The sequence below is a fragment of the Giraffa tippelskirchi genome, chromosome 1, assembly GCF_054371585.1.
Source record: "Giraffa tippelskirchi isolate mGirTip1 chromosome 1, T2T-mGirTip1v1.2.pri, whole genome shotgun sequence".
In the NCBI taxonomy this organism is placed as follows: Eukaryota; Metazoa; Chordata; class Mammalia; order Artiodactyla; family Giraffidae; genus Giraffa; species Giraffa tippelskirchi.
In genome coordinates, this window is record NC_137275.1 from 209,305,154 (window position 1) to 209,326,857 (window position 21,704).

A 21,704-nucleotide genomic window follows, 5' to 3' on the forward strand; every position below is an offset into this window, starting at 1 on the left:
ACGCCCTCAAGATCTAGCACCTATCTGATCTTACAAAAAATACATTATTTTATAAGTAGAAGGAAAAAATAGCTGAAGTGGGAGATAGCAAGCAATACTTAGTGCATTGGATTTCCTTCTGAGGAGAATGGCACAGCTTGTTTCAAGAGGTTCCTTGCATTAAAATCAGGAAGTCAGGTAAGTACATGTGTTTTACAAACAACTACTACTTTCTTCTATCAGTAAACATAGCGAGAAGGGTGAATACTTTATGATCCAAGTCCTCAAGTGGAGTTTGCTTCCCTTCTGTAGGCAATATCCAAAGATGAATATCAAAAGCTTTTAATTTTAATTAGGTCCCATTTGTTTATTTTTGCTTTTATTTCCAATATTCTGGGAGGTGGGTCATGGAGGATCCTGCTGTGATTTATGTCAGAGAGAGTTTTGTCTATGTTTTCCTCTAGGAGTTTTATAGTTTCTGGTCTTACGTTTAGATCTTTAATCCATTTTGAGTTTATTTTTGTGTATGGTGTTAGGGAGTGTTCTAGTTTCATTCTTTTACAAGTGGTTGACCAGTTTTCCAAGCACCACTTGTTAAAGAGATTGTCTTTTCTCCATTGTATATTCTTGCCTCCTTTGTCGAAGATAAGGTGTCCATAGGTGCGTGGGTTTATCTCTGGGCTTTCTATTTTGTTCCATTGATCTATATTTCTGTCCTTGTGCCAGTACCATACTGTCTTGATGACTGTGGCTTTGTAGTAGAGCCTGAAGTCAGACAGGTTGATTCCTCCAGTTCCATTCTTCTTTCTCAAGATTGCTTTGGCTATTCGAGGTTTCTTATATTTCCCTACAAATTGTGAAACGATTTGTTCTAGTGAAAAATACCATTGGTAGCTTGCTAGGGATTGCATTGAATCTATAGATTGCTTTGGGTAGTATACTCATTTTCACTATATTTCACTATATTAATTCTTCCAATCCATGAACATGGTATATTTCTCCATCTGTTTGTGTCCTGTTTGATTTCTTTCATCAGTGTTTTATAGTTTTCTATATATAAGCTTTTGCACAACAAAGGAAACTATAAGCAAGGTGAAAATACAGCCTTCAGAATGGGAGAAAATAATAGCAAACGAAGCAACAGACAAACAATTAATCTCAAAAATATACAAGTAACTCCTGCAGCTCAATTCCAGAAAAATAAATGACCCAATCAAAACATGGGCCAAAGAACTAAACAGACATTTCTCCAAAGAAGACATACAGATGGCTAACAAACACATGAAAAGATGCTCAACATCACTCATTATTAGAGAAATGCAAATCAAAACCACAATGAGGTACCATTTCACACCAGTCAGAATGGCTGCTATCCAAAAGTCTACAAGCAATAAATGCTGGAGAGGGTGTGGAGAAAAGGGAACCCTCTTACACTGTTGGTGGGAATGCAAACTAGTACAGCCACTATGGAGAACAGTGTGGAGATTCCTTAAAAAACTGGGAATAGAACTGCCATATGACCCAGCAATCCCACTGCTGGGCATACACACCAAGGAAACCAGAATTGAAAGAGACACGTGTACCCCAATGTTCATCGCAGCACTGTTTACAATAGCCAGGACATGGAAGCAACCTAGATGTCCATCAGCAGACGAATGGATAAGGAAGCTGTGGTACATATACACAATGGACTATTACTCAGCCATTAAAAAAAATACATTTGAATCGGTTCTACTGAGATGGATGAAACTGGAGCCCATTATACAGAGTGAAGCCAGAAAGAAAAACACCAATACAGTATACCAATGCATATATATGGAATTTGAAAGATGGTAATGATAACCCTTTTCCATGGGGATTTTCTTGATCCCTGCCTCCTGTACAACGTCACGAACCTCTGTCCATAGTTCATCAGGCATTCTGTCTATCAGGTCTAGTCCCTTAAATCTATTTTTCACTTCCACTGTATACTCATAAGGGATTTGATCTAGGTCATACCTGAATGGTCTAGTGGTTTTCCCTACTTTCTTCAATTTCAGTCTGAATTTGAAAATAAACAGTTTATGATCTGAGCCACAGTCTGCTCCCGGTCTTGTTTTTGCTGACTGTATAGAGCTTCTCCATCTTTGGCTGCAAAGAATATAATCAATCTGATTTCGGTGTTGACCATCTGGTGATGTCCACGTGTAGAGTCTTCTCTTGTGTTGTTGGAATAGGGTGTTTGCTATTACCAGTGCGTTCTCGTGGCAAAACTCTATTAGCCTTTGCCCTGCTTCATTCTGTACTCCAAGGCCAAACCTGCCTGTTACGCCAGGTGTTTCTTGACTTCCTACTTTTGCATTCCAGTCCCCTATAATGAAAAGGACATCTTTTTTGGGTGTTAGTTCTAGAAGGTCTTGTAGGTCTTCATAGAATCATTCAACTTCAGCTTCTTCGGCGTTACTGGTCGGGGCATAGACTTAGATTACCGTGATATTGAACGGTTTGCCTTGGAAGCGAACAGAGATCATTCTGTCGTTTTTGAGATTGCATCCAAGTACTGCATTTCGGACTCTTCTGTTGACCATGATGGCTACTCCATTTCTTCTAAGGGATTCTTGCCCACAGTAGTAGATATAATGGTCATCTGAGTTAAATTCACCCATTCCAGTCCATCTTAGTTCGCTGATTCCTAGAATGTCAACGTTCACTCTTGCCATCTCCTGTTTGACCACTTCCAGTTTGAAAGCTGAGCGCCGCAGAATTGATGCTTTTGAACTGTGGTGTTGGAGAAGACTCTTGAGAGTTTCTTGGACTGCAAGGAGATCCAATCAATCCATCCTAAAAGAGATCAATCCTGGGTGTTCATTGGAAGGTCTGATGTTGAAGCTGAAGCTCCAATACTTTGGCCACCTCATGCGAAGGGTTGACTCATTGGAAAAGACCCTAATGCTGGGTAGGATTGGGGGCGGGAGGAGAAGGGGACGACAGAGGATGAGATGGTTGGATGGCATTACCGACTCGATGAACATGGGTTTGGGTAGACTCCGGGAGTTGGTGATGGACAGGGAGGCCTGGCGTGCTGCAATTCATGGGGTCGCAGAGAGTCGGACACGACTGAGCGACTGAACTGAACTGAATGATAACCCTATATGCGAGACAGAATAAGAGACAGAGATGCATAGAACAGTCTTATGGACTCTGAGGGAGAAGGTGAGGGTGGGACGTTCTGGGAGAATAGCATTGAAACATGTATATTATCATATGTGAAACAGAACACCATTCCAGGTTCGATGCATGAGACAAATGCTCAGGGCTGGGGCAATGGGATGACCCAGAGGGATGGGATGGGGAGGGAGGTGGGAGGGGGGTTCAGGATGGGGAACACATGTAAACCCATGGCTGATTCTTGTCAATGTATGGCAAAAACTACTACAATATTGTAAAGTAATTAGCCCCCAACTAAAATAAATAAATTTATTAAAAAAAAAGAAGACAAAGATGAATATCAACCTAATGTTTGATCCTTTGGAGAAAGATGCACAAAAAACAGAGAGCCAGAAAGCTGAAATTTTTACCTCCTTTTGGCAGAGATAAAGAAGCCAAGGTAATAGCTCTCACGAATATCCCTCACATTTCTCACCATGGGTATCTCCTCTGCCTAATCTTTTTACTGTGTAATACAATTGCATGCCTCATAAAATGCACCCCATATTGCCCACCCAGGCCATTCTAAATAGTAGACTCTAGAATTCTGTTCCAAGAGTTAAGACTATGACAGTGTGTCTGCTCAGGAGGTAATTCTGTGAAGCGATTACCTGAAATCAAAACATTAAATGGCATTAAGTCAGTCTATATAATAAATCAACAAAAAAAATTCTCCAATTTCCTTTCCATTAACTGTTTTTATCCTTTCTTGAGTGTTAATGAAAACTAGGGACAAGATTTGGCAAATCTTTGCCACTATTTCCTTCGAAGAAAAACTTTTTAATATTTCTTATGTTTACAGTCATATCCATTCCTTAAATTGAATATGGAGAATGAGAAAAAGTTAATAATAATTATTATTACCCAAGTCCCACATGCTAGAGAAAACAAGTTAACATTTTCCTGTGACTTTTTTCAGCCACATGTATATAAATTGTGATTGTTTTATAGATATGAAACTTCCATTTTAATACTATACCATGGCCATCTTCCTTTGTTTGTACTGTTCTCTAAGATTACAATTTTGTTTGTATGACACATAAGGATGTGTCTTCTCACATGTGTTGCATGACCCACAACCAACACAAACCAGAATTCCAGCAGTCTAGAGGAAAAAAGCAAAACAAAACTGTTTTAACTATTTAAATCATGATTGAACTTGAAACATGAAATGTCATTATTTTTTTCTTATTCTAGTCTATTGGATGGATCATTAAGGGGAAAAACTGTTAAGTAATAATAATAGTCTAATACCAATCTTTTGACTATTTTTATGCATATACTCCAGAGTTTCATTATTTTGAACTATGAGACCAAATAATTTTTTAAAAAGACAATCTTCATTATCTAAATTATGCATCCTCCTTTAACTATATTACTAAGAGATTTTCATTTTACCAAGAATGAGTACTGTATTTTATCAAATGTTTTTTGGCATCTTGTTAGTTATGTTTTATTAGTTAACAAAACCATGTGTTTTGCTTTGTTTTTTGCCTAGCTGTTTAGTACACTATATTAATAGATTTTCAGATAATAATTTGAAATTTCATGAATTCATAAAATAAATTATATCACTTTAGTATATAGTTTAGATATATTTATGATTCTTGCACATATATGCATAAGTAATGATAATTCCATAGTTTTATTCTACCCTTGACAATTTAGAATAACAGACTAGTTTAATAAAATGTTTTTGTAAAATATTCCATAATTTTTTCATATTGAAACATGCTATGTAGCACAGAAATTGTTTCTTAAAAGAACAAAATAACTCTCACAACATTCTGCATTCAGTACCCATTTTGAAAAACAAGACCTCACAATGGGATCCCTATTACCTACTACAGTATATATGGCATAGTTTGAAATGAATAAATGAATATATGAAAGACCTTACAAGAGATATAAAGTATGGAGTGCGTGACAGTGCATACAAGGGGCATCCTCCTTACAACAGAAAGTGGGAAAGCTTTCCATGAAAAGGTAATATCTAAGATAAGAGGGGCCCTTCTAACAAGAAAATACTTTGAACAAAGCATAAAGAAGAAAGAGGGTAGTAGTATAAGGAGACTGATAAGAAACTCAGCATGGTCATTGCAGAACATTTAGGGTGACAGTAGTGCATCCATAATTTCCACGTTAGAAGAATCTGGGAGTAACAATGTGATTGGATGAGGGGCTATAGACTTTGGTTGAAGTTGTACTGTATGGCCAGCACAGTTTTTACATAGATATTTCTCTGTTAGAATATTTTGCGGGGTTGCTGATGAAGATCATGGAGAAAAAAAAAAAAAACTTTCCTTAACAGTATCACAAAAGAAGAAATGGTGTATGTGAGAAAAAAGGTAACTGAAGAGGTTCGGATAAGCCTACATGATGGATTGATTCAGTGTTTTTGGTGATGTTACTATTTCCATTTTCTCTTATTTTGACCTAAATTCTGAAAAATAGTGTCCTTCACCTGGGACCTTTTTTGAACAGAAAGAAAAGGAGATGTTCTTCCTTCACCTTTATATGTATATGGAAATATACACTAATATTGCTATATTACAGAAAGTAAATATAATTATATATCACATATATATGCCATGTTGGAACCATTACTTTTAGGTACTTAACAGATTTTTATCAACTTTAATTCTAATGACAACTTGACAATTAAGTATTGCTTTTTCCTACTTTTCCATTTGAGACTTAAAAATTGAACAAATTACCAAAGTTATATCCAGGTTAAACGATATGGTAATATATTTATATAATCTTTTAAATAGAGGCCATCTTCATCAGAACACAGATTCAAAATTTCCTTAATGAAGGCATCTTGATACTCCTACACTGAAAAGTAGTTCCTCCTAAATCTTATCTGGCACTTCCCATAAGAACTCTTGGAACATTAGTAGCCTTGACTGTGCTGCTGTGTAGATCTGTGTTTTGGATTTCTTAAAGCCTTACATCTATCATCAATACAAGTAATATTAATATAATATCGCTGCCCTTTCTTATTCCTATTAAGTGTTCCAAGAGTCAAGCACATTGCTTCAGGATCTTGAGATGAAATCATCCTGGATTTAGACTGAGCCCTAAATCCAATGACTGAGGTCCTCGTAAAAGAGACACACAGAGAAGAAGCCGCATAAAGACAGAGGCAAAGGGAATTCCCTGGTGGTCCAGCAGCTAAGACGCTGTGCTCCAGCATAGGGGGCCTGGGTTCGATCCCTGGTCAGGGATCTAGATCCCACATGCTGCAACTGAGTTTGCATACTGCAACTAAAGATCCCACCCTACAACTAAGACCCAGTGCAGCCAAAAAATTAAATACACATTAAAAAAAAACAAAAAACAGAAGCAGAGACAGGAGAGCTGTGGCCACAAGCTAAGGAGCACCAGGCACCCCCAGAAGGTGGAAGGATCCTCCTCTATAGCCATAGGAGGGAGCACAAGCCTGCCAACATCTTTATCTCAGACTTCTGGCTTCCAGACTGCAAGAGAATCCATTTCTTTTGTTTTAAGCTACCAAGTTTGTGGTAATTTGGTTTGGCAGCACTAGGAAACTGATACAGTATGTCTGTGCTTCTATATTAAACATGGGATTTTTTTGTGTTCCCCTAATCCCTCCAAAACGAATCTGCAACCCCTTGAGGGTGGTGTGGTCCCTGTTAAACACGCTCTTGAGACTTTTAAACAAACAAACAAAACAAAACAAAAAAAGAGTCAAGCACAATACTGGAAGTGAAGGTGTGCTGAAAATCTACATTATAAATGTAAATTTTCCTGAGTCATGTCCTTTTCTAAACCATGAAGGTTAGTCACATGGACACAAAGAAATGGGAAATTACTCAGCTCTGACTGAATTCTTCCTGGTGGGGACTTCCCAATACCCAGCACTCCAGTTTTGTCTGTTCATGCTCTGCCTCATCACGTACATGATCATCTTCCTGGAAACAGCCTCCTCATTATCATCAGCATACTGGATTCTTGCCTCCACACTCCCCTGTATTTCTTCCTTGGGAACCTCCCATTCTTAGACACCTGTTACACGTCATCATCCATCCCCCCAGTGCTCATTATATTTAGGTCTGAGAGAAAATCCATCACTTTCATTGGCTGTGCTCTGCAGATGGTTGTCTCTCTTGGGTTAGGCTCCACTGAGTGTGTCCTCCTGGCTGTGATGACATATGATTGATATGTGGCCATCTGCAACCCCCTAAGGTACCCCACCATCATGAACAGGGTGCTATATGTGCACATGGCTACATGGTCTTGGATCATAGGTTGTCTGACTTCTCTATTACAATTATTACAATGATATTGCCTTTCTGTGGTAATAATATCATTGATCATATGACCTGTGAGATCTTGGCCCTTCTTAAAATCATCTGTTGGGATATCAATGTGATTATCATGACAGTGACAAATATTGTTATACTGGTGATTCCTGTCCTATTAATTTTCATCTCTTATGTTTTCATCCTCTCTTCCATCCTGAGAATTAATTCTGCTGAAGGGAGAAAAAAGCCTTTTCTATCCTGTTCAGCCCACCTGACTGTGGTCATCTTATTCTATGGTTCAGCCCTTTTTATGTACATGAAGCCCAAGTCAAAGGACACAAACAATTCTGATGAGATCATTGGACTGTCTTATGGAGTGGTAACTCCAATGTTGAACCCCATCATCTACATCTTGAGAAATAAGGAGGTGAAAGAAGCTGTGAAGAAAATACTAAGTCAACACTTGCATCCATGGAAAATGTGAAAGGACATGAGGTATATTATATCCTCAGTATGGGACCAGATCAGGTCTTCTGTATTCTGAGATGAAGTCATAGAACCTGGTGTCAAGAAAACTTACCAGCTTATAAGTACAAAGATGAGACTCCCATTCTTTTAAATACAGAATGTTCATGTAAACCTTCTGAACACTCTCTTGTTGGCAGAGTTTTTAGTTGTTTTCAGCTCAGGCAATTGGGCCCATATAAAGCACATGGCTTTTCTCTTCTCTCTCTTCCTTTCTCCTCTCTCTTTTCCCTATTTCCTCCTACTTCTTATCCTTTCCCCTCCTCCATCTACTTTCTTCCTCTCCCTTTCTTCCAGGAATGTTTACACTTCCCTAGTTTCTGGTTTTCATTTGGTGGCTCAGTGGTAAAGAATCCACCGGCCAAAGCAGAAGACACAGGTTTGATCCCTGGGTCAGAAAGATCCCCTGAAAAAGGAAATAGCCCCCCACTCCAGTATTCTTGCCTGGTAAGTCCCATGGACAGAGAAGCCTGGCGAGCTACAGTACATGGGGTCACTAAAGAGTTGGACACAACTTAGCAACTAAACAACAAGAACTTTTCTAAACTTTTCCATCATTCCTCTCTGATAATCTTTCACGCTTCTGTATTGCTTAAGCTCTCAATAGCACACTTTGCCCACAAATAATAGACATAAACCACACAAAGTTATTATAAACTATTAGCTATATTCCTTATACTGTATACATCCCTATGACTTGTTTATTTTATAACTTGTACTTTATACCTCTTAATGGTTGTTGCTACTCTTATCACCAGGAATATCCTATTGAAGTCATTCTTATCTAATATAATACTGACTTCAAAAAAAGAACAGACATAAAATCTCATAAATATCCATATTCAAAAGACCACTATATTTAAAACCTGTGTTTAGGCTTACAAATAATGTAAAGGTATTATGATCAGTAAGAAAAATAAACCAATATTAAATATTATTGCTCTTGGTATCTATTAGCCATTAACTTCACATGGGTCCTCTTAAGTCCATTTTCCTATTTAGTTCCTGTCCTGCTATAAGATTGATAGTATCTATTTACTTCCTTCTTCCATAAGAATACACACTTCTCTCAATAAAAATAAATGGACACCTAACTCAAAGTGCACTCCTAAACAGGATTCTCCCCAAAATGATGAGTGAGTGAGCTCCTCCTCAAAACTAACTACAGCTTCTACTCTTACAACCACAGGAAAGAAATTTCAAGAAGTTTTAAAAGACCAGCATTTCTTCACCAGCAATGATTTAGAAATACTGAAGTCTAATCCACAAGCACCTTGAGTGATATGTACCACTTGTGAAAATACATCAAACATAATCCTACTTTTGTTCTCCTATAATTTATTCTCTGCACAGTAACTAGAGTGTTGTTTCTAGAAAAGTATATACTGAAGTTCTAGAACACACAAAATTAACCTATGGTATTTTAAAAATCAGAATAGTGGTTGCCAATGTAGGTGAGTGGATAAAGCAAGAATCAACTGGGTCAGAACATGAAGGAACTTTTCTGAGGCTGTGTTTATGTCCTGTATTTTAATAGGAATTTGAGTGACACAGGTGTGCATTTGTTAAAACTATTAATATTACGTTAAGATTTGTGAATTTAATGTATGTGAATTTCAAATTAAAAGAAAAAACTGTGAACACATATAACTTTAAACTCTAGTTAATAATATATGCTGAAGTATTTAGGGGAAAGGGTAATGATTCCCACAGATTATTTTGAAATGCATCAAAAATCACATGGATTGAATAGAGGGACAGAGAGAGGAATAGACACACGGCATGAGACAAGCAAATCTAGCCAATATTTGTGGCACAATCTAGTTGGTGAGTATTTGATCTTCAATGTAAAATATTTCAATTTTACTTCATGTCTGAAATTTTCCATAATATGTATGGTGTTGGGAAAAAATTATACAAAAACTGTCAGGAATACAGCTCTTGACTAAATGTTGTATAAATGAATAAGGCAAAGGCAGAAATTGGATCAAATATACTGTCACTGTAAACTCTCTTAATTAATTTCTGAAAAAGTTCCACTATTCTAAAAAGGAAAACTTTTTAACAGGTTACTTACAACGCTTACAAGAGAGAAATTAAAAATAAATGTTCATGGTCCCAGTGAAACTTAATTTACTACAGTGAAGTCTTGTTAGGGTTCAGTTGCTATTCCTGGGGGATGGTGTAAGGGGAGGAGAATGAAAAGAAATATATCAGAAGATTTACCAGAATTAGGTTAAAGGTATAAGGAAAAAGAAAACAGCAAACTTTTTTGGCATGATGTGTTGTTTGCCATACTCCTTCATGTGCTCTTCAGTAATTTTGATTCCCCAGGAATATCAGATTGTATAGACCTTAACAAGAGAAAGCTCATTCTTTCTACAGCATTTATTCTGCAATTGCACAAAATTTTAGATGTTACTACCATATATTCACATGATAATCACTTAATAACACTGCTATTCTTAAAACAATCAATTTACATAATCATTCATATTTCCCAGAAACTTTTTGGTCTAGAACTTAACCAAATTAAGAAGTTGATGTTCATTCAAACACTGTAAATTGAGTAAACTATTTCTTTTCTATGCTATTAATTTTCCTACAACAGATGTGACACAAACAATGATTATAAATGTGAAGGCACTATAGGTTAAAGACAACATACATTAATAGTGGCTGTATTATAATAATGATTCAGGTGATTAGAGAATGCAAGTGTTAATACGTATGCTGAAATATGGTGGCTCAGGACAGTAAAAAATCTGCCTGCAGGGCGGCAGACCTGGGTTGGATCCCTTGGTTGGGAAGATCCTCTGAAGGAGGGCATGGCAACCGACTCCAGTATTCTTACCTGAAGAATCCCCATGGACAGAGGAGCCTGGCGGGCTGCAGTCACTGGGGTTGCAAAGAGTCGGACACAACTGAGTGACTAAGCACACACACAATACACAACATTATATAAAAATGGAGAATGAGACATTACTTGATATGATGAACACTATTGGTATTAGTGATAAAAGGACTATTAAAAATAAATCTTATGCTTCTGATCAAAAGGTTTGAATTTCAAAGCATTTTGAAAGATAAGTGTACAACTCAAAACTGAAGAAAAAATGAAACAAACTATTGAAGTAAATCAATCAACAATTACATGACAAAGTCTATGCATCACACTGATCCTGTTTCAGATGGAAATAGTGTCTTCATAAGAAATAAATGCACACAGACTTGGATATCTATGTGTTTAATGTCTTAGATTTTTTTCATACAGTAAAGTTCAAGAACATAAGCCACCCTCCTCCACCCCTCCCAACTTTCTGGCATAGGAAAAGAGACAAATATCAAAATAATTATATAAAGGCACAAAGCAAAACAGACTTTAAGAATCCTTGTGCTCTATATTTCTTAGCTTTGGGCTAGGCTAGGATAATTTATCAAATTTTAAAACTAGTTGTCTTATTTTAATTGTGAAATCATCTGAAGTCAAGAGAATGATTTGCAGTTTAAAGTGTGTGCAAAACTGCATTGTTTCAATATGTATGCACAGCATTAACATTTGTCTTAAATCTCTTCTCAAAGATATCAAATTATGAAATACAGACTTTCTTTCTTCTTTTTATACTGTAAAGAAGAGACTAGATAATCCCTTGAATAAGTTCTCGGTATAGACGCTACAGAAGATATTTTCCTCTCTGTTTTTTTGAACATACAATACAGTTTAAGTTTTTACAGTATGATTTGGATGGTACATTTAAATTTCAAAATCTACAATTTGTAAAAAGTAGTTTTGATCAATGTTTGTAGAATATGTAATAATGTTTATAATAAAGGAAAGGTGATTACAGAATAACATATAATAAATGCATAAAACGAAAGTGAAATCACTCAGTCGTGTCCGACTTTTTGCAACTCCATGGATCATACAGTCCATGGAATTCTCCAGACCAGAATACTAGAGTGGGTAGCCATTCCCTTCACCAGGGGATCTTCCCAACCCAGGTATTGAACCCAAGTCTCCCGTATTGCAGGCGGATTCTTTACCAGCTGAGCCACTAGGGAAGCCTATAATAAATGCATAAGCATGTTTATAATTAAACATAATGTAATAGCAAAATGAGGGTCTAAAAGGGTCCACAAAAGTTCATCTAAGAATGTCATGATGCTTTCCACATAGAATATTTATAGCAGTTTTTTAAAAAAAATGAAACAGTCTGTTCTTAATAATGAATGATCTCATTATATTTTAATATCATATAATATCATATAGCATTTATTTTTCTCAAATGCTTCAAAATTAAGAAGAGAGTAAAATGAAATCAGTGTACATGCACCCCAATGTTTATAGCAGCACTATTTACAATAGCCAAGACATGGAAGCAACCTCAATGTTCATGGAGAGATAAGCAGATAAAGAAGATGTGGCATGTCCCCCCACCCCCGACACACACACACACACAAACACACTGGAATACTATTCAGCCATAAAAAAGAATGAAATAATGCCATTTACAGCAACATGGATAGACCCAGAGATTATCATACTAGGTGAAGCAAATCAGACAAAGAAAGTCAGATACCAGATGATATGAATTATATGTGGAATATAAAATATGATATGAATGAACTTATTTTAAAACAGACACAGACTCACACACATAGAAAGTAAACTTATGGTTTCCAAAGGGCAAAGGGAGTGGGGGAGGGCTAAATTAGGAGTTTGCGATTAGCAGATATAAGCTATTATACATAACATAGGTAAATAACAAGGTCCTATAGTACAGCACATGGAATTATATTCAATATCATGTAATAAACCATAGTGGGGAAAAAATTTTTTAAACGACATCAGTGAAAATAGAGGCCCAAAGTCAATGAAATAATATATTCAAATTGTTCAAGCAAAACCAAAAACCTAGAATTCTATACTAAATTTAACCATCTTTCAAGAGAAAAGACAAAATAAAGACATTTTTATTAAAAAAAAACTAAAAGATTTTTCCATAAAGACAACTCTAGAAAGAAACTGTTTCTGAACGAAAGGAACAGAATGAAAAAGTAATAGTAAACAAAGAAATTAGTAAATATGTGAGTGGATCCAAATTGTCACTACATTAAATAGTAAGAGAGAGAGAGAATGCTCACAAATGGGGAACATAAAAATGAGATAAAAATGAAACCTGAGATATAATGAGAGGGATTAGAAATAAGAGATAAACATGTTAAGATCCTTGGTACTACTTAGGAGGATTGCTGAGATATTAGAAACTGTGTTAAGTCAAGCATCTTAAAAAATTACAGCAATTATACAATGTATGTATATGTGTGTATAACTTTGTACTTATAACTGCAAACAATGTTTTCAAATCCAATAAAATGTTTACAAAACTTATGCATTAGGAAAGAAAGTCTCAATAAATATCTAACAAGTAATATCATTCAAACCACAATCTATAGCCATAATGTAATAATAGGAATCAATATTGAAAAAAGAAACCCCCAAAATGTGTTTTAAACATGGAAATTTTAAAACATACTTTATATGTTTAAAAAATGATGAAAATTTCAACATATTTATTACTTAACAGGACTATCAAAATTGGTGAGATAAAAACATTTTTATAATTTTAAATAAATATATTGGAAAATAAGAAAGATTGAAAATTAATACACTAAGAATCCAACTCAAAGATTTATAAAAAGAAGAACTGAAAAAATCTAAAGACAGGTAAACCCAAATCAGTAGTTTAAAATTTTAACCAGGCCCAACCCATTTCCCTAAGTACTTTTAATACACTTCCCCAAAACAGGTAACCCTTATCATATTCAAATTGTTTCATAAAATACAAAAAGGAATGGAAACCTCCCCCAACTCTTTTCTATAAGCCTAAAATAACATTGAAATGGAAACTGAACAAGGACAATAGGAGAAAGGAAAACTTAAGAGCCAGTCTCACTTACAAACATAGAAAAACTCTATACAAAATACTAGCAAACAGAATCTAACAACATTCAAAATAATAATACCTAACATCCAGGTAGGATTTATACCTGGAAGGTAAGACTACCAAGGAAGTCTTAACATTATAAAAATATGTCACTGCAATTCACCACAATATCAATTACAGAATAAAAACAAATAATTTCAGCAAATTCAGGAAAAGTCTTGATAAAATTTTAATGGGCATTCACAAATTTTTAAAAATTAAAAACTGAGCAAACTAAAAACAAGAAAATTTCTTTAATCTAAAAAAGAATATTTATTAAAAAAATTTTTTATCTTTTTTTTTTAATACATTTATTTATTTTAGTTGGGGGCTAATTACTTTACAATATTGTAGTGGTTTTTGCCATACATTGACATGAATCAGCCATGGGTTTACATGTGTTACAAGTTCCCTTAAAGTTCCAAACAAACTCAACATTGCACAGAAATCCTATCCAGTTAGAGAGAGAGAGAGAAAGAAAGGAGAAAGGGAGGAAGCAAAGAAGGAAAGAAAGAAAAATTGGAAGGAAGGGGGAAACAAGGGCAGGAGAGAGGGGAGAAAGAATGGAAGGAAAGAGGGTATGAATATTGGAAAGCAAGAAACAAAATTTTCATTATTTTATGAAAATAAAGTTTTCTCACTAGAAAAAAATCTATAAAAGGAAAATCTTAAAATTTAAATTAATAAGAAAATCTAGCAAGGCTGCTAAAGACATGATCAATATACAAAGCTCAATAGTGTTCTGTGCAGAAGTTACAACTGGTTAGAAAATGCACTTTGGAAAGCATCTTACAATACCAACAAAAGTAAAGTTCTCACAAATAAATCTATGAAAGCTACATAAGAAATTTTTGAAGAAAAGTATTACTCTTCATTAAAACACATATAAGAAAACCTCCCACAAATTGGGAGCTTTATTTTGTTCATGTTAAGAAATTTAAGAATAACTATGTCAATTTATCCCAAATTTCTCTATAAAGTTAGTATAATTTCAATCAAAATGAAATTGAGAATTTTTTTATTTTCTGAAGTTTACCCCTAAATTCAACTTGAATAGTAAAGATCAAGAATAGCCAAGACAATGTAAGAATAAAAACTATAAATTTACTGTATCAAATGTCAAGATGGATGATAAAGCTACAATAATTCAGATAGCATAGCACTAGTATAAGTAAAGAAAAATACATCAAAGAAATAGGGTATTCAAAAATGGCCTGGGCATATGTGGAAGTTTATACCCTAAAAACATGGTATTTCTGTATAGAATGAATGAAGTATTTAATAAATTATGCTCTGGTAATGGACTACCAACATCAAACGGAAACATAAAAATCAAATTAAACCTCCATCTCACACTGTGAGCAAAATACATTTGAGACAAATCAAATACCTAAATGCCAAAAGCAAAACTGTAAATTATTATACAGGAAAATGTCTTCATACACAGGGATAGGAAAAGTATATCTCAAATGAGTCCAAAAAAGACATAAGAAACTACTAAAACATAAGGAACAACTAATTAAGAAACATCTATATGGCAAAAATGCATCATTAAGAAGGCTTAAATACTAGCACAAATGGAAGATTATGTCAGTAACAAATATAACAAAAGAGGATTATTATGCAAACTGTTCTTTTTTTTAAGTTATCAGATTACTAAGATAAACAACATAACAGAAAATAGGGCAGAGGATATAAACAGGGACCCAAAAGAAAATAAAATGGCATGACCTACAAAATTATGAGAAGATGCTTAATTCACATGAAATCAGAAAAAATGTAAATTAAATCAATGAGATATTTATCGGCCAAAAGATACAAAAATATTAAACTCTTAACAAGAATTGTTAAGAATATGGAGAAGAAGAAATCCTATTCACTGCCAGTGAGAGTATAATCAATTTAAAAATCAACAAAAAAATATGAAATTGACTCACTAATTCCACTTACAGTTATATGACCAAGGGGACCTGTACAGTTATTTACTGAAGCATTCTTTATAAAATAAGCATAAGGGAACACTTAAATACCAATATGGGAAAGAATAAGTTACATATTCTATAACACTGGATTATGAGAGAGCAATTAAAATGGGTGAGCCATTTCTAAACTACTCATTCTGTTACCCCTTGGCAGTCACTTGGCTTCTTTGAGCTTCTTGCTTGCTGTTTTTGTTTTACTCTAAAAATGGAAAATCAACCTAACAAGGTGAAATGAAAAAGAACAATTAAGAAATAAGTAAGAGACATAATATAACAGCTCCTATGTAATATAAGGTACATTAGAATCTAATGTTCTCTTGTCTGTGAAGAAAGCTGAGCGCCGAAGAATTGATGCTTTTGAACTGTGGTGTTGGAGAAGACTCTTGAGAGTCCCTTGGACTGCAAGGAGATCCAATCAATCCATCCTAAAAGAGATCAATCCTGGGTGTTCATTGGAAGGTCTGATGTTGAAGCTGAAACTCCAATACTTTGGCCACCTCATGCGAAGGGTTGACTCATTGGAAAAGACCCTAATGCTGGGTAGGATTGGGGGCAGGAGGAGAAGGGGACGACAGAGGATGAGATGGTTGGATGGCATCACCGACTCGATGGACATGGGTTGGGGTAGACTCCGGGAGTTGGTGATGGACAGGGAGGCCTGGCGTGCTGCAATTCATGGGGTCGCAAAGAGTCGGACACGACTGAGCGACTGAACTGAACTGAACTGTGAAATAGGTATCACCAACATTCTTTGGAAGAGTGACAGGTATACAATATAAGATTTGAGAACAATCAATGTTCATTAAAATCTCCTTAAAAACAAGAAAGGGAGCTAGATAGGAAAGAAAGTGAAGTCGCTCAGTCGTGTCCGACTCTTTGCGACCCCATGGACTGTAGCCTACCAGGCTCCTCCGTCCATGGGATTCTCCAGGCAGAGGGCCAACCAAATGAGGGCCTAGCTCTCACTGAAAAGCTAATCACAAATGAGACTCTAGTCATATGAATCTACCAACAGACCCCATTCCAAATCACTTACAGGCTCAGGATTACTATTCAAAGGGAAACACTATGAAACAGGAATTATACTGAAGCAGCCTGTAAAGTTATGACTTTTCACTCCTTTTGGTTTTGTGTGTGTATGTGTGTGTGTGCTGAATGGAAGCTTCTGAGACACCAAGGCAGTGGGGAAATTGGGGACCCTATTTCTTAATTTTCAGCATCTATACAAGATGAAAATCATCTTGAATCTGAAGGCCAACTTCAGTAATATTATTAAGCTATCTTGAGAAGTCAATTTACATTTTTTTCAGGAAAAATTTTAATCTAAATAGTGCTGATTTCCCATAAGCTATGAGTCTGTCAACTTTCATAAGAGATAGAGGGACATTTGAGCTTCAATCATAAAGTGTGCTTGGGAAAATCTTAGACTATATCCTGAAGGACTTGAAAAGGCGCAAAATAAACAACAGATCCCCTGGGTTTGGATATACTCTACAAGCCTCTTACATTAATGCTTTAGCCCTCAATACAATGTTGAGAATAAATTTTTAAAATAAAAAATTATAAAAATGCTGCAAAAGCAATTAAAGATGGTCAACTAAAGCTAAAACAGATTAAAAAATGTGTTGATTACTCAACTAGTAGGTGTCCATGACAATTTGCAAAGGTGAACAGAATTACATTAGAGAGTGTCAGATAATGCATATTCATTTGAAAGAGGAATTTCTTGGGGAAAAAAATGTGCCACAAACTAAGCATACTAGTCCCTGAAGGTAATGGGTGTAGTAGCTCAGACGGCTGCAATGCAGGAACCCGGGTTTGATCCTTGCTTCAAAAAGATCCCCTGGAGAAGGAAATGGCAACCTATTCCAGTATTTTTGCCTAGAGAATTCCACGGACAGAGGAGCCAGGCGGGCTACAGTACACGGGGTAGCAAAAAAGTCAGACACGACTAAGCGACTAACACATACACAGGAAAGAAATCAGCCATATTTTGTAATAAAAATCCGAAACAAGTAGCAAAAGGTCCAGAAATACCTCCCTCCCCTTTACCATTTTCCCCCAACTGCAGCTGTGAGGCACAAGGATTATTCAAAGCAATAGACTTGCAAAGCCTATCTTAGGAAATAATTGCTTCTTTATTGAGAGTTTTTAAAGGTCATTGGCACTAGAATTCACTTTCAAATACAAAACTTAAAGTCAATTAATTAAGGATTTCTTAAACTCATGTTTATATGTTTTAGTAATGAAAACAATTTATTTTATTAATAGAAATAATGTTAAATAAAATTCACATTATATGTAATTTTGAGCTTTCCACAAGTCTTTCCTGCTGCTTAGTCTAAGAATGCTAGCAGCAAAGAGGCTGATATAGAACCATCAAGACATTGACAAGCTCAAGAAAAGGCATCCAGTCTTCTTTCTTTCCCATAGCACTTAATTTAATACTCAACACACAACAGGTGCTTAATACATATTCACCAATATGAACAAAATATTTGCTAACAAACACCGCATGAAAATTTGTTACTTTATTACCGTTTATTTATATTTATAATAAAGCAACTCATAAAAAAAGTAATTCATCTTTCCTGAAGGTGTTCTCTTCAGTATATAATATCATATGACAAAAAAAGAACTGAGAGAACTCCACTCTAAATACCCATAGGTTAAGTTACAGGAACTCAAAAGTAACAAAAATAGCTCACACTATGCAAGGTCTAAAGAAAGAAACCAGTTTATACCACCACCTAGTGACCACAGAATGCAGCACAAAGAAAGTACTTACCAGGGACATCACCAGAGTTCAAGTATCTGGAGTTTACATGTAAAGCTACTGCCCTCCTATCCAGCTGGGCTAGTGTTGAATCCACCTCTCCCACTTCCTTTTGCAGATGTGATGAGCCTGACCTTTGGACGAAACCAAGTAGAGACATCATCAAGTGGACTGTTGCCTTTACCCACCTCATATAATTTCCTCCACCCTTTAACCGATAACTATTTGTTATGTACAGTGTAAAAAATGCACTTTCACACTCACTGAACCAGATGAGCAATAATTAAAAGTGGTACTGGCTGGGCCACTTAGCACTTAGCAGCAGTGAACCTGAGGAAATTATTTATCTCTCAAAATCGTACCATTTAGATAAAGTTTAAATATAGCACTTTGAGGACAATTAAAATCTGTGAGAAACTAAATAGGAGACTGTCTTGGGCCCCTAACAGTATTTAACAATGTTTATCTAATTCTAAGTTGTAGCCATAAATTTTACTCCTATCTTGTAAGCATTCTCCTCTTGGAAATATTCTTTGAGATTTCCTCTATCTTGCTCTTGGTTGGATGCACTTAATGATGAGACTAGCGGATGGTCAAGCCACAGCATTGAAGACATCTAGATCCTTATGTATGGAAGAGCTGCCTGCCATCTAAGTAAATGCACTCTGCTCATTTAAAAAAACAAAATTCATTAGTGTTTGAGTCACAATACACTTTTGGTGTCAATTTGTAACAGCAAATTAGCCCAGATTATACACATTACAATATATATGTAATATGTATTACAGCCTAAACTATATATCTGTATATATAGATGGCATATATATTAGCCTATATGGTATACATTAGCCTAGTGTATATATTTATGTATATATATGTGTGTATATATATATATATATGTATACACATATATGTGTGTGTGTGTATATATATATATATATATATATATATATATATATATATATATATGTTCTTGAAGTGTGAATGAGTGATAGTCACTCCATTGTGTCTGACTTCTGTGTGTGTCTTCTGCCCATGGAATTCTCCAGGCAAAGAATACTGGAGTGGACTGTCCTTTCTTTCTCTAAAGATACTGCCAAATATCGAGATCTCTGGCCTTCTCCTCTTTTTAGCCTCAAAAACTTGACAATAAAGATTAGACCTCACAGGTAGGACACCAGAAGTTTCCTCGCAGAGAAAGCTGACAAGGAATAGCTTATAGGTAATAACAGCTGGGGTGATGGATATCTAATGAAGGAAATTACACAGTCAGATCACCCTACAGTAAAGATCATGACTTGGCAAAACCCACCATACTCACAGAGCTTTCAAATTTTTTATAGTCTCACTTTAAAAAATGAGTTGACAGACAAATTTAAAAACATTTCAGGAAAAACTTTGGTACCAGAGAGAGGAAAAATAATAAAATACATAGAAAACAAAACTCAAATGAAGACTTGAAACCATTTTTCAGCCCCCAGAGAGACAGAAATATTAAACTGATGAAACAAAAAGATGATAATACTTCTGAAGACAGTAGGGGAAAAAAGCATTCTGGGAAAAAGAGGTTAAAAAGAGCTTTTGGAAATAAACTGAACATTTAAATTAGACATTTAAAAGTTTATTAGGTGAGTTACAAAATAAATGTGGAACATTTCATGACCCCCTCTCCCCCCAGAAAAAGCAAAAAAAAAAGATTAAAAACTTAGCAGGAATAAAGAAAATTAGAGGATCAAGTGGAGGCATGATGTTTGAATAACAAAAGTTCCAGAGATAGAGGAGGAAGAAAAAAATCCAAGAAACACAACAAATTTCTCATAATTTAAGAGTTTCCAGATTAGGGTGGGAGAGTGTTGGGAGAAAGCAAATTAGCCAAGATGTCATGGTTAGGCTCTCTCACCCCACGTTTTGTAAATAATGACTATGGAACAGATGAGATCACTTATAGCACTACACATGCAGTCATGAGCTTTATGTAACAGCTGAGATCATTTATGGCACGGCACATGTACGTCACAAGGTACTCACTTGATCATGGGCTACTTTGTGTAGCACACCTGTATAAGCTTCACCTGGAGAAGCCCTAAAGGTTGTGTGTGATTATGTTGTGTTATGTCTGCTGCTAAGGCTGCTATGCCAGCCAAGAGAGAATAAACCCATCTGCAGTTCCCACATCTCCTCACATTTTCTTCCAGCCTCCTAGCTTGCGCCTTGCCCACCACGGGTTCAGCAAGCAGTGAGCACAGGGAAATACAGTAAGGCAATCGGCATCACGAACAGGATCAGCAAGACAGCTGAATGAGACACATGGATGAAAAAAGATCTATCCCAAGGAATATCACTGTGAAATTTCAGAAAACTAGGGATGAGAAGAACATAAAAGCTTCCAGACAAGTCACATACAAAGGACCAAGAATTAAAATGGGATGAACATCTCACTGGAAGCTATAAGGCAGTGGAGCAGTACCTTAAAAAAAAAAAGGAAAAATTATTTCCAGTGTAGAAGTTTACATCCACCTAAACTATAAATTAAGGAGGTTAACAAATTTTTAGAGCTGAGAGCCTCAGAAGTTTAATTCCCATATACCTTCTCCTAAAATTAGGAGGGGGAAAAAAAAAGATATAAGATCCTGGAAAAAGGATATCCTCTCCAAGGCAAATGAGATTTCCCAGGAGATGAGTGAAAGGAGATTCAAGAATTACTACAGGGCCACTTTAGAGAACATTTAGTCCACACTGGACCAAGAGACCAAAAGATTCCTTAAAGATAACTCTAGAAGAGGAAGCTGAAAAGCTGATTAACAGTTTCAACCATTTTGAGTTTGGGCAAAGATTTTGGTAATTAACAAATAAAAGGAAAAGAAGAGAAACAAATGAAAAATAAATAAAAGAAACAATCACCTTTCTGTGATTAAGATCATAGGTATATGCCACACAGCAGTGGCTTAAACTAGAAGATGAATTCTCTCCTAAAATAAGTCCAGAGACAGGCAGGCCA

General features: G+C 35.6%; 1 protein-coding gene and 1 long non-coding RNA gene across 2 annotated transcripts in view; one reads left to right on the plus strand and one right to left on the minus strand.

The window, feature by feature from the left end:
• The window catches only part of LOC145519858 (uncharacterized), a 72,033-nt gene that overhangs the window by 48,417 nt on the left and 1,912 nt on the right, over positions 1-21,704 (minus strand). Inside the window, exon 2 of the long non-coding RNA XR_014063973.1 lies at positions 18,719-18,840. This is a non-coding gene — a long non-coding RNA (uncharacterized LOC145519858). The remainder of the gene's footprint in view (positions 1-18,718; positions 18,841-21,704) is intronic.
• OR13D1 (olfactory receptor family 13 subfamily D member 1) lies at positions 6,993-9,990 on the plus strand. The gene is given in 3 exon segments (XM_081524681.1): positions 6,993-7,101; positions 7,104-7,460; positions 7,463-9,990. Coding segments are annotated over 3 exon segments (924 nt in total). The 3' UTR covers positions 7,921-9,990.